The 11,621-nt window shown below is 42.9% G+C and overlaps 1 protein-coding gene across 10 annotated transcripts in view; it reads left to right on the forward strand.

The window, feature by feature from the left end:
• immp1l (inner mitochondrial membrane peptidase subunit 1) overlaps positions 1 to 11,201 on the forward strand; it is a 51,969-nt gene extending 40,768 nt beyond the window's left edge. The window contains exons 6-10 of one of the 10 annotated variants that reach the window (XM_061814304.1): positions 1,673 to 1,723; positions 1,803 to 1,917; positions 4,217 to 5,356; positions 6,702 to 6,796; positions 10,068 to 11,200. In XM_061814304.1, the coding sequence (XP_061670288.1) occupies positions 1,673 to 1,723; positions 1,803 to 1,917; positions 4,217 to 4,233 (183 nt within the window). In that variant the 3' untranslated portion in view covers positions 4,234 to 5,356; positions 6,702 to 6,796; positions 10,068 to 11,200. Of the gene's footprint in view, positions 1 to 1,672; positions 2,922 to 4,216; positions 5,357 to 6,701; positions 6,797 to 10,067 lie in introns of those variants that run through there. The other 9 variants (XM_061814303.1, XM_061814297.1, XM_061814298.1 and 6 more) reach the window with 9 other exon arrangements.
• The last annotated feature ends 420 nt before the right edge of the window (positions 11,202 to 11,621 follow it).

The raw sequence follows: 11,621 nt of genomic DNA on the forward strand, positions 1-11,621 counted from the left end.
TAGCTAATTTTACCTCGCCTGCATTTTCTACTGCCCGCGTATTCGTGCAATTCTTGTTCAAATGAGCTCTTCATCATTAGCCTCACCAGGACAAAGGCCTCGCTGTCCACTCGTTGCGACTGTATTGCAAAAGTCAACTTTAAATTTCTAATGAATATGTTTCTGACAAGCAGGGCCTATTAACTGCCTCTTCATGATGAGAACTGGAAAGCCAGAGAGAAGCATTTATTATCAGGGCATAAACAACATAAAATGACGCTCTTTGTCAAACGGATTCCAAAGCTAATGAACAAATTGCCTTTTATTGATTCGTTTGTAGGCATGATTGCACCAAAGGAAATTATCTCAAGGACCTTGCCTCACTGTTTTTTTTTTAAGGTCCTCTTATTACAAATCAAGAGTGATGCTCTTCTTAGACAGTCATCACAAGATCTCAGAAATATTCCATATCCGTATGGGCCCACGCCGCCTCCCCAACAGTTTCCCAAATGTTTCCAGTCTATCATACATCCCCCCCCTCACTGGGATCAGTGGGGCCATCACGCGCACACCTTTGATGTCTCCCAGAGTTAAGCTGGTTTTGAAGTCAGATTAGTGAATTGTAAACACCCCTTTTAGACCCTCAGACTCTGTGCGGAGTGAGGGAGAGAAGGAGTTGTGGGATTAACCCGTACACTACAGCTCAAAGGTAAGCCGTTCTAGAATCATGCTACATATTGCTGTGTTTTTGGAAATCCTCAATTGAGATCCTTCACCTATTTGGTCCCCTGTTTTGATTTGTTTTTACCGCCACCAAGCACTAAAGTACCGGGACGAGAGTTATTTTTTGTTTGTATGCTAGCAAGCTAGCACAGAAACCACAGTGATTTCCATGACAACTCTATGAAGGCCCGCCACATGACAAACCCATTCAATTTTGGTGAAAATCAGAATAAAGTTCAGACAGTCAAACATTCTACGTCATTTTCTATAAACCAGAAACTAGCCTGCTCGCCAATAATGACTGCCTTTTTAATATGAGTCACGGTGGAAATGTCTTAGTCCATAATCCATACAGTACAGTCCCATCATCCTCCATGAGCCTCACATTCTGGATTTTGTTAGCCTGTTAGCTAACGTCAGGTGTAGTTGAGGCAATTCAATCCATTTCACAATATCTTACGTAGCATCTACTTTTTGACTGACACTTCACACATTCCAAAGGAAAAAGAAGGCTAAAGTCATCCATTCAGGCTATTTAATCTCCTTTCTTAACTGGTCAAATGACATTGAAGGCTTTGTTTACTAGTAGTCCCACCAGAGTAATTTCCGCTTTTCATTTGATGTCACCTGATGGCTTTTGAGTTAAACTTAATATAGAATATGTTTACACACATGTACAAGGCCTGACTATGTTTTTGGAGTTTGGTTTCTCCGTGGTTGAAAATGGAACGGTTTCCCCTTTACCCAGACTAGAAAAAAAAAGTTAGTCAAGTTATCTTCTATAATTCCAAGTATCTCCTGTTGGGATTTGCATTTCATGTTTCACCAACAGAAGACACAATTTCTTGCCTCTACGTCCTCAGAAAACAAACATTTGCTTTTTTAAATGTTTTAAAATTCACTAACGGCTCAACCTTAACAGTTGTCTCCTTTTGTTTTTGTTTTTTTTCCCCCTCGGGATGCTGTGGAGACGGTCAGATTGAAGCAGACAGTGTGTCCGACAGACACGACTATGCATTTGGTATGCACACACGTGTACGGGGGAGAGGGCAGTGTTTTTCACCTCGAGAAGCCCGTCTGTCTCTTTCACATTCCATTAGTTCCTGGACCTACATCAGAGGGCAGAGGGAGTGCGCAGGCATTCCTGCAAGACGCAGATGCCAGGATCAAAAGTCAGACTGGCTCCTGTACGCAGCGGGGGAGGAAGACGCAGAAGTAAGAAAAAAATACAGAGAGTTTTGGTCGACTACAGCGAGGCCTCAATTTCGCTACTCAACTTAGCGCTGCATATTGAAGCCGAGAAATGCCCCTCTTCAACAAATGCCAGCAAAGGCCACGTGTTCACCCCTGTGCACCTGTGTGATGTTGTGTTTACTTTTCTCAGGGCTACGGCCGCCATCTTTACTTACTGCTCTGCTGCCAGGCTTGATGGGAAACTGTGCACCATGCGGTCTACATCTTGCCCCTTGTTTCAGTTATTAAAAGGCACGGGACCAGATGGCATTTTTGTGTGTGTATGTGTGTGTGTGTCTTTCTCTCCCTCTGTGTGTGTGTGTGTATTTGTGTCTCCTGGTCTAACGCTTTGGCTCCAGGCTCTTGCAGAACTGGCACAAGCCCAACTGGGTCATCCATGCAAAGACTCCCTCTCTTCCTCTCTTTCACTCCTCATCACCAGGAGCGCATCTGTGTACGCTTATATATGTGTATGCGTGGGTGGTAAAGAAACACTGCATGTCCGAGGATGGATGAGGTTGCGATCCGGGATAAAACAGAAATGCTCCCATGCATCTGACAGTCTCGTGTGTTTTTATTTGCATGTTATTTCAAATCTCTTCTTCCTCTCATCTCAAGCCAGGTGAACGCTCAGTCAAGTGTTTAAGCCATGCTCTCCATACTCTCGCCTGACAAGTTTAGGACGAGCAGAAGATAGGAGCTTTGGGATTCAAAATGGTCGACGTGGATGTATGAGAGGTGCAGGCTGACATACAGTGTATGCAGGAATTCTGCAATGGATGGAAGGCAAAGTCTCAGTGTGGGAATGAGAAAAAAGAATGAGGACAGAAGGAAGTGCCACAGGCCCAATGGAGCTGTCACGGAAGCCCTGAGACCAAATTTGACATCATTTTGGGGGAAGACTTTTTGATCTTTGTTCACATGTTCAACTCAAACATTTGCACATCATTGTAATGCTGAATAGACTCGAGAGGCCCGGACTTAGCTCTGAGCAACACTGTCTCAATCTATCAAATTGTATGGATATCAACATGAACTTGAATGTTAGAATTTGCTTCGAGCTTACGCTCCATGTAATCTTTTTGAATCTACTCCAGTCTGGTTCTGAATGTGAATTGTACAATTTGTAAGGTAAAACTAAAAATCTATACACAATCCACACAAACACGCATATATATATATATACACACACACACACACACACACAACACACACACACACACACACACATACACACACACACACACACCCACGCACACAAACATATATAGGCGGGATGGTGGGGATCAGCTGGTAAAGCGTTGGCGTCACAGTACTGAGGACCCGGGGTTTGATCCCGGCCCCGCCTGTGTGGAGTTTGCTTGTTCTTCCCATGCCTGTGTGGATTTTCTCCGGGCACTCCGGTTTCCTCCCACATCCCATAAACATTCAAAATTAATTGGACACTCTAAATTGCCCCAAGGTGTGATGAGGGCGGCTGTTTGTGCCCTGCGATTGGCTGGCAACCACTTAAGGGTCTACCCTGCCTCCTGCCCGTTGACAGCTGGGATAGGCTCCAGCACTTTCCACGACCCTCGTGAGGATAAGCGGTGAAGAAAATGGATGGATGGATGGATGGATGGATGGATGGATGGTATCTGATACGGTGCTAATCCTACCAATGAAAGTGAGCTGCAAAGGCTGACTTTGTCTCAAATTCTTCAAGATTTTCAGCTTAGGGATCCAAGTCCAGCGCCATTAATGAAATGAGCTCCATGTTAGTAGAAAAAATAAATTAAAAAGATTGTTTTTTTCAGGTGGTGATAGCGATTGAGTATTTGACGAAATAGCTATACTATAATGACGATCAATTTGTAACACATTTGGTGACGACAGCCCTTGATGTCATTAGATTATGCCGGTGTCTTGAATGCACTTCGATTGACTTCAGAATGGCTTCAAGAAATCCACCCGATGAAATACATTTCAGAACATCACATCAGCCATACTGGTTTGGATCTCAGATTCTGCTGCAGTTACAATTGTGCTACTGTTCCTAATGAAGTGGCTGGTGCTCGCCCCTGTGTGTCCTTCAATGCCTCAAGAGGACTGCCTCCAAGGCCCGCGTTCAACCCCATGCAATCACATCCACTGCTCTGTTCTATTTGTGAGAGCTTCATTTTGAGTGTATTCCTCCTTTGATCAGGCACTGTCTTTTTGTCATTCATTCTCTCTTTTTGGGGCTCCCCATTGCACTCCTCTCACTCACTTTACTGTTTAATGACGGTAATTTTCGATGCAGGTCCGAGTGTGAGCTGATGTGGCGAGGCCCTCCCCCCTGCTGTTCCTGACGACGCCTGCTGGGAAATTGCCCGGCGCCCTCTCCTGTAGCTTGCTGTTTCGTTGTAATAAGCTGGTAAGGCACTGTGTGCCTCCACACACATGCGCACGCACACACACAAACACACACGCACACCTCTGTGTGCATTAATTACACACACAGCTGTACGGCCCACGCCTTGCTTTCCGGGTCACTCGAGGCCTCAAATCCAGCAAAAGGGCTAACAGAAGACACAACAACACATAATGAGGGTCCTCTTCAGTAAAACCTTCTTTTCACTGTCCATCCATCCATCACTCACCCGCCTCTTCTACAACTGCCGTGACATGTGCCAGAGTCTGCCTGGGGTTCCCTGAGTGACGTGTTCAAAGCCTTGGGGCGCCCACCGGGGCGCCACCACTGGGAAAGTGGATGTTGATGGAGAGTTTGGAGGGTGGGCCGCCCCTGTTGGTGTGGCATGTCACCTTCGCAGCGACGCTGTCACCAACAAATGGAGCTGTGAGTGGAACCCTGGGAAGTGGAACCTGCTGAGGTACTGTCTGAATCAGCTTGCGGCCAGCGGCCGACTGCAGCGTCTGTTTGATCAACATCAGTGTGGGTGTTGGTGGTGGTGGGGGGGGTTTGTCCACAATCGGGGAACTTACAAATTGACCATCCATTGTTGACACATAATGGACATTTACTGTAAGTGGTTTAACAACATAACATTTCCAACGAAATGCTGCAAAATCATGACAGAAAAAAATATATAAGGAAAAACACTGAAACTGTATTCAATTTAAAATACAGTCATATTTTGGGATGCATCCGGGATAAAATCCAAATATCCACTAGCCATTAAAAAAATATCTGTCAAGCCACACGGTTCCCAGAATGCATTGCAACATGCACTTTTGAATTATTGCCGTTCAGGTGTGATTGTGTAATCAACAGTTTATTGAAAATGTGCCTTACATTAATGGTTGATTCATTTTTTTTAAACCCTGACTTTAGGTAACGTGGGGATTTAGTGATGTCCCTGTAAAGCCCAAGAGGGTAATTAGTGCTATTATCAAGATTCCAGAATTCCTGAAAAGAAACTGAATCTTTGAGCAATTGCAGGTGAGTCAAACCAGCAAAAATTTGTCTGATCACTGCCGAATTGAAATAGATTAATGAGCAGCATGTTCATTTTAATTCAACATATAAGCAAATATACAGGATATTCTGTAAAGATTTTTTTACATTATCTTTGAACGACGAAAAAACTCAGACTGATATTTCGAACTGTTCATTATTCCCTCCAACTTGACTAACGGCACAGTTTTAGCAGAAGAAGCAAATGCAATGACTGCCATGAAAAAAAGCACGAGACATATGGTTAATAGGAGGCCAACTCGCCAGCTTGCTAAAATGTGCCTTTATGGGCACATGCGCAGTGACACGTAACAAAAGGCCAGAATTGGTCAAACCGACTGTCAGTCAATCAACGCACGGGATCGACGTATTGACCAAACCTGAATCAAGTGGCGAGATGGATGATAGGATCACGTCTTTTTAAAAAATCTTTTATTTGATTTTAGTTTTTCTTGACCCACAAACGACCAAAACTTCCTCTTGAGCATTCCTGGTTTAAATAGTATTTATTACGTTACTGTAAAAACACAAACAGTAACATTTATCCTTACTTTGGCATGATGCCATTTCAAAGAGGTCAGGTTGTTCTTGTCATTCTAAGACTGCATTTTGCACCTCTGTACATGAATGTCTCTTGGTCTTTGTTCTTGTTAATTTGTTTGTTCTATGTTCTGAATGTCCTACCAGGGCGGCACTGACTACCGGAGACAAATTCCTTGTGTGTTGTTACACACTTGGCCAAAAAAGCAGATTCTGATTCTGGCCATGACGTTCACTTCCCAGAAGCTGAGCTGCACTGTTTTTGTCTACGAACTAGGCTTGCGGCTAGTGTCAGGCAGACGCTTCATGCCCCTTGCCTAATACATTCTGTTTGAAACTCCTAATAATCTTCAATAATCTCATTTTGATGACTATTTTCATGACTGATTTTTAACATTAGTTCTCCTAGCACCTCAGATAATTCTAAAGTTTGAATCAGAATCAGCTTAAATGGCCAAGTGTGTAGAACACACAAGGAATTTTTCTCCAGCAGTCGGTGCTGCCCTGGCACGACAAACAGAACAGAAAACAGAGAACAAGGAACAGCATAACAACAAGAACAAAGAACAAGAGACATTTCTGTTTAAAGGAATTATTCCTTATAAGATTAGCAAGATGTGAAATCTATATAGATAAGTGTGTTAACAATGTCAATTGTGCAAAGGCAGAAAAATAATAAAATAATATAGGGTTCGCTGATCAAGAATGGAATGACTTAATTGCCAGAGGGAAAAAACTTCAAATGTCTGCTACTTTTGACTTTCATTGATCAGTATCGCTTTCCCGACAGAAGGAGCTGGAAGAGCTGGTTGCCTGGATGTGAGGGGGTCCGAGAGGATCCTGCCTGCTCTGGACCTGGTTCGCATTGCGTGCAAGTTCTCGATAGTGGGTAACGTGGTGCCGACAATCCCTTCAGCAGTTTTGATTGTCCGCTGTAGTCTGAGTTTGTCCTTTTTTGTCATTTTAATGATGTAACGGTGGATTCTGATACCGGAACGTCCCTATCAAAGCTTTGCTTTGTGTATCATATTGGGGTATAAACCCTACATTCCCCGGACAGCACCATCACCTCCTTGCATGTCTGTAGAGATACGGAACCAAGAGGAGTTCCGTGGAGTTACAGTACAGTATATAATGCGAAATGGTTAGCATTGGCGGCGGTGTTGTGTTTTTGGTTGAAAAAGCGCAAAATGACGAGGCTCTAACTAAACTGGTGTGATTGAGATCAGTCTGAGATGACAGAATCAGCCTTACACATACACACACACACACACACACACACACACACATCCAAAGGGCGAGAGCTGACAGTAAATAAAACCAGAGACACTCCTTAATTAGCTCATTCCCCGAGGGGGAAACGAAGAAAGTGTGTCAGTCTACTCCGTCATGTTGGCTACGACTACATCAATGTGATCGTGTAACCCAACGATCATCGTAGAAATCTTACCTATTCTTTTATAAATGGAAATTTACCTTATCTCCTTTATAACTCACACTGCCCTCAAGTTAAAAGAAAACATGATAATCAATGACCAATAACCTTATACGGATATTGAAAATAATTGTATCTTTATAATTGTAACATGAATTTAAATTACAGCCAGGGCTATTGAATGAAGAGATTCGCTCCCCGTACAAATACTCATTAAGTCGAACATTGACTGGGTCAAGTCTGTCTACCTTTGTGTATCACTGCCAATTAATCCAACCTGACTTCATTAGCCTATAATTACATAAAACAAAAGAGACCTCCATCTCATTGTTTTCCTGGAGTTGGTGACCCTCGTCAGTCACCAATTTAATGGGATACCCTGAGCAGGAATATATATTTTTTCCCCGTTCTGCATTTATCATTTAAAATATACCCCGCCTCCAAAAAATACATTTTTATATTCAGTAAAAACACTGTAGAAATTTTGATCAGGGATGCACCTATTTTCACATGATGAATAAATTAGTGTGGCCCACTTAAATTCTTGGATGGTCTGCGCACGGTGCGCTACTGCCCCCTGGTGGTAAGGTAAGTCACTGTACCAAAAGTAATGGTCAAGCAACAACAACAACGATTGCTAAACAACGACAACTTTTGTTCCACAATTATATGAAATCGAAATTCCTTATTTTAAAACGATGGGAAAATGGCTGATATAGTAGACTTATAAAAGGTAAAAACATGGAAATTGGTAATCATGATGGTGTGAAAACATACATAATTGAAGTTTTTCTGAAGAGAGTTTTGACTCGTAAATAGATGTACATTTACATTTCTAAACTTTAAAATGTATTAATTTTGACAGTGGGTTATTATATTACTGTACTACACGTTTAAAATAGTACCAAACTGTCTCCCTTTGATTTTGTTATATAAATGCACATTTAATGACAATAGCTGCTCAGATGTAGCATACGTGGAATTAACGGACATTATCTGTTTAAAAAGGAGAGGAGAGAAAGAAAAATAAAAAGGGGATTTGCACTTTCGTGCCTCTTTAATGTCAAGGAATTTAGGGGCAGGGAGAGACCTAGTGTAAGCGTTCTCTGCCCAGGAGTTAAATCTATGACACATCAATCTTCTTATAGAAGAAACTGTTGAGAAGTGTTTCATGTCCAATGAAGAGTGTTGAGGCACATGCATGTAAGAAAAGGCCAGTGAGCGTATATGAGATGAGCTCCACGTCATTATCAGCACATGCCAGCGGCCCTGAAGCCACTATGAGTGGACTATCACTCTCTTCTGTAATGAAAGGCCCAATTAAGGACATTAATTATGCTTCCTTGGCACACTACTACTCTCTTTTTTAGCCTGGAGAGCACTTAGTCGCGAGCCGCACGCTCCCTCTCATACTAATCCAATCCACTTGAGGAAGTTTGTCATGTTTGGCCAAAGTGAACTTTGCGGGACGAGCCGGGATATCCAGATGGACAGTGCAGCGGCGTCGAGCCCTTCCACGGGCTAAAGATGTGTAGTCACACAGAAAATGCAGTGTGATCTCAAAGAGTGAGTCTACAAGGTTCTCCTAATGCGCTGTGAAAAACCTGTGAGCGAGGCAGATGCAACATGTTTCACATCGGCGGAATGCCTGACAGCCCTTTACTCAAACAAGACATGAGAAAGTCAACACGCCTCGTGCCAGTTTACATTTCTCAACTTGCGACTTCAATTTTTTTCTTCTTTTTTTTTTTCCTTTCATGCTGCTGCTAATCACATGGAGTCACATGTGCTTTCAGTGTTCACAGCCACATAGTGCCTGAGGCAAGATGCCTCAATTTGGAAAGAGAGCTGTTGGCTTTTATTCCAGTCGGTCGAATGCACCGACAAGTAACATAATCACTTTAAAACAATATTCATTTCCTTATTATGTTCGCTCGCAAAGGGGTCAAAATTAGCTTCCTTTCCATTCTTGTCTCTTACTATTCGGCATCAAAATGGAGATTTGAACTTTTGGAGGAAAAAAAACAAACTATAATACAGTGCAAATGGTTTAGGCAGATGACTTTAATGTTTCATAACAGTCATAGATAATATGAGACCAATGGAAATGTCCATGCGCTGAATGTTAGAGATGTTAGCCTGAATCTTGCCTGCTCACTATCAAACACAAATTGCAACATTGTTAACTGTTAGGAGCACGTCAGGCCACAATCGTGAGGTTCAAAGTCAGAATCTTGGCTCTGACCTTCCTGTGTGGATTTCTAATGTTCTCCCTTGCATGGGTTTTCTCCAGCTTCTCCCACATTCCAAAAACCCGGACATTAGGTTCATTGGAGATTAAATTGAGCACTGGTGTGAATGTGAGTATTAAATGGTGAACCATCTCCATGTGCCCTAGGAGTGGCTGACAGCCAGTTCAGGTTCTACCCTGCCTCTTGATTGTTGGATGGAAATTGAAGTGCAAAGGACCTCTGATTTAAAAAGCTAACAGGGGGAAAGGGTAGTCTGTTAAAGCCCTTTGTCTGTTAAATTGAAGCATCTTTTGGTGGACTGAAAGCACCCATTATTGTAAAATAAGTTTGCAAAGTTTTAAAGTTGACCTATACTTACCTTTAAACATTACTGTGATTATCTAATGCTGTTGTGACTGTACCATAATTGTGGTGCTTGGGAGGGGTGTATGTACATTTTCCGCTAAAGTGAGTAATTTGTGCCATCAAGAACCCATATGATGGATACATCTTGGTCCAACCGGTCAACCGATGACACCGTCTCCACCGCCCTCCACACTGCACTCACACACCTGGATTCTAAAGACTCAACAACTGATCTACAAATTGGACCAGCTGGGGCTCAACAATCCAATGTGCAACTGGGTGCTGGATTTTGTGACAGGGAGACCACATGCAGTACAGTTTGGCAGCAACATATGACGCACCACCACTCTGAACACGTTGGGGGGCCTTCAAAGCTGTGTGTTGAGTCCCCTCCTCTTCACACTGCTGACCTATGACTGCACAATGACATTCAGCAATCTCTTCATCAAGTTTGTAGAGAAAACAACTATGGTGGGCCTCATCAGCAACGGGGATGAGAACAACAACAAGAGTGAGGCGGACAATCTCTGCCTAAATGTAGGGGGGAAAAGATTGTGTACTTCAGGAGAGCGCCTTCTCATCATGCTCCCCAGAACATCAACGGCGCTCTGGTGGCGCAAGCTGAGAAGAGCCACAGGCCCTACCCCCATCATGTTTTCCTTCGACAGAGGGACCATAGAAAGCATCTGACTAACTGCCTGCACCGCATCCTGCTGCAAGACTCTCCATCGCAAAGTGAGTGCAGCCGAGAAGATCATTGGAACTTCTCCTGGCTCCCTGCAGGACATTTACTGCACCAGCCCTCACCAGCAAACCCTCCGCACAATGGAGGGTGCCACCTATCAATCGCACAGCCTCTTCAGTCTGCTACCATCAGGGAGGAGACTGCAGAGTCCGCGGGCCAGGACTAACCAACTCAAAGATAATTTTATTCATCAGGCTGTCAAGATTCTGAACTCCGCCTGCTCTGCTTCCTCAACCGCTTCTGTCTTCTTCCTGCCTGGAGTCTGAACTCTGACACCCCGCAAACATGCATGGACACACACCAGATTCAGGGTCGCACCAGCCACTTTGGCCGCATTGGGATTTTGTATTCAATTAATACATTTTATACTGTGTATACCATAGTTTTATCTTTTTACTTTGTATATTGATGTTACTATTTGTACTTCTGTAGCACTGCGGGGCCCTGGAGTACTGTAATTTCAACCCTCTGTATGTGCTACACAGAGAAGAATTGACAATAAAAGGACTTTGAACCGTGAATAATTTCAAACGGAGTAGAATACTTTAGCAAATAGTAGCCCCATGTGTAGCTTTGTCCACATCATTTAATTTTACATGACCATCATCAGGCGTTAATTAGGGTTATGTCAAAGTTCACATCTCATTTACATACTGTTTAAAAAGTCGTATATGATTGTTTTTTTAGCCCTGTACCCCCATTATAAATTGCATGACAGGTATTTATTCCTAGGGTTTATTTATTCCTTTTATGGACAAATGATCACTCTTTTAAGAGGTTTATATTGACTGGATCATAATATAAGCATCAAAAGATATCAGTTGTTAAAATCAAGAAACTTTATTTAAAAAAAAATACACATTACCTGTACCTCAAAACCAACCTAGCATCTCTTCAAGCATTTGCAGAACACCATACTTCAATTTTCTTAGC

The sequence above is a fragment of the Syngnathoides biaculeatus genome, chromosome 3 (assembly GCF_019802595.1).
Source record: "Syngnathoides biaculeatus isolate LvHL_M chromosome 3, ASM1980259v1, whole genome shotgun sequence".
In the NCBI taxonomy this organism is placed as follows: Eukaryota; Metazoa; Chordata; class Actinopteri; order Syngnathiformes; family Syngnathidae; genus Syngnathoides; species Syngnathoides biaculeatus.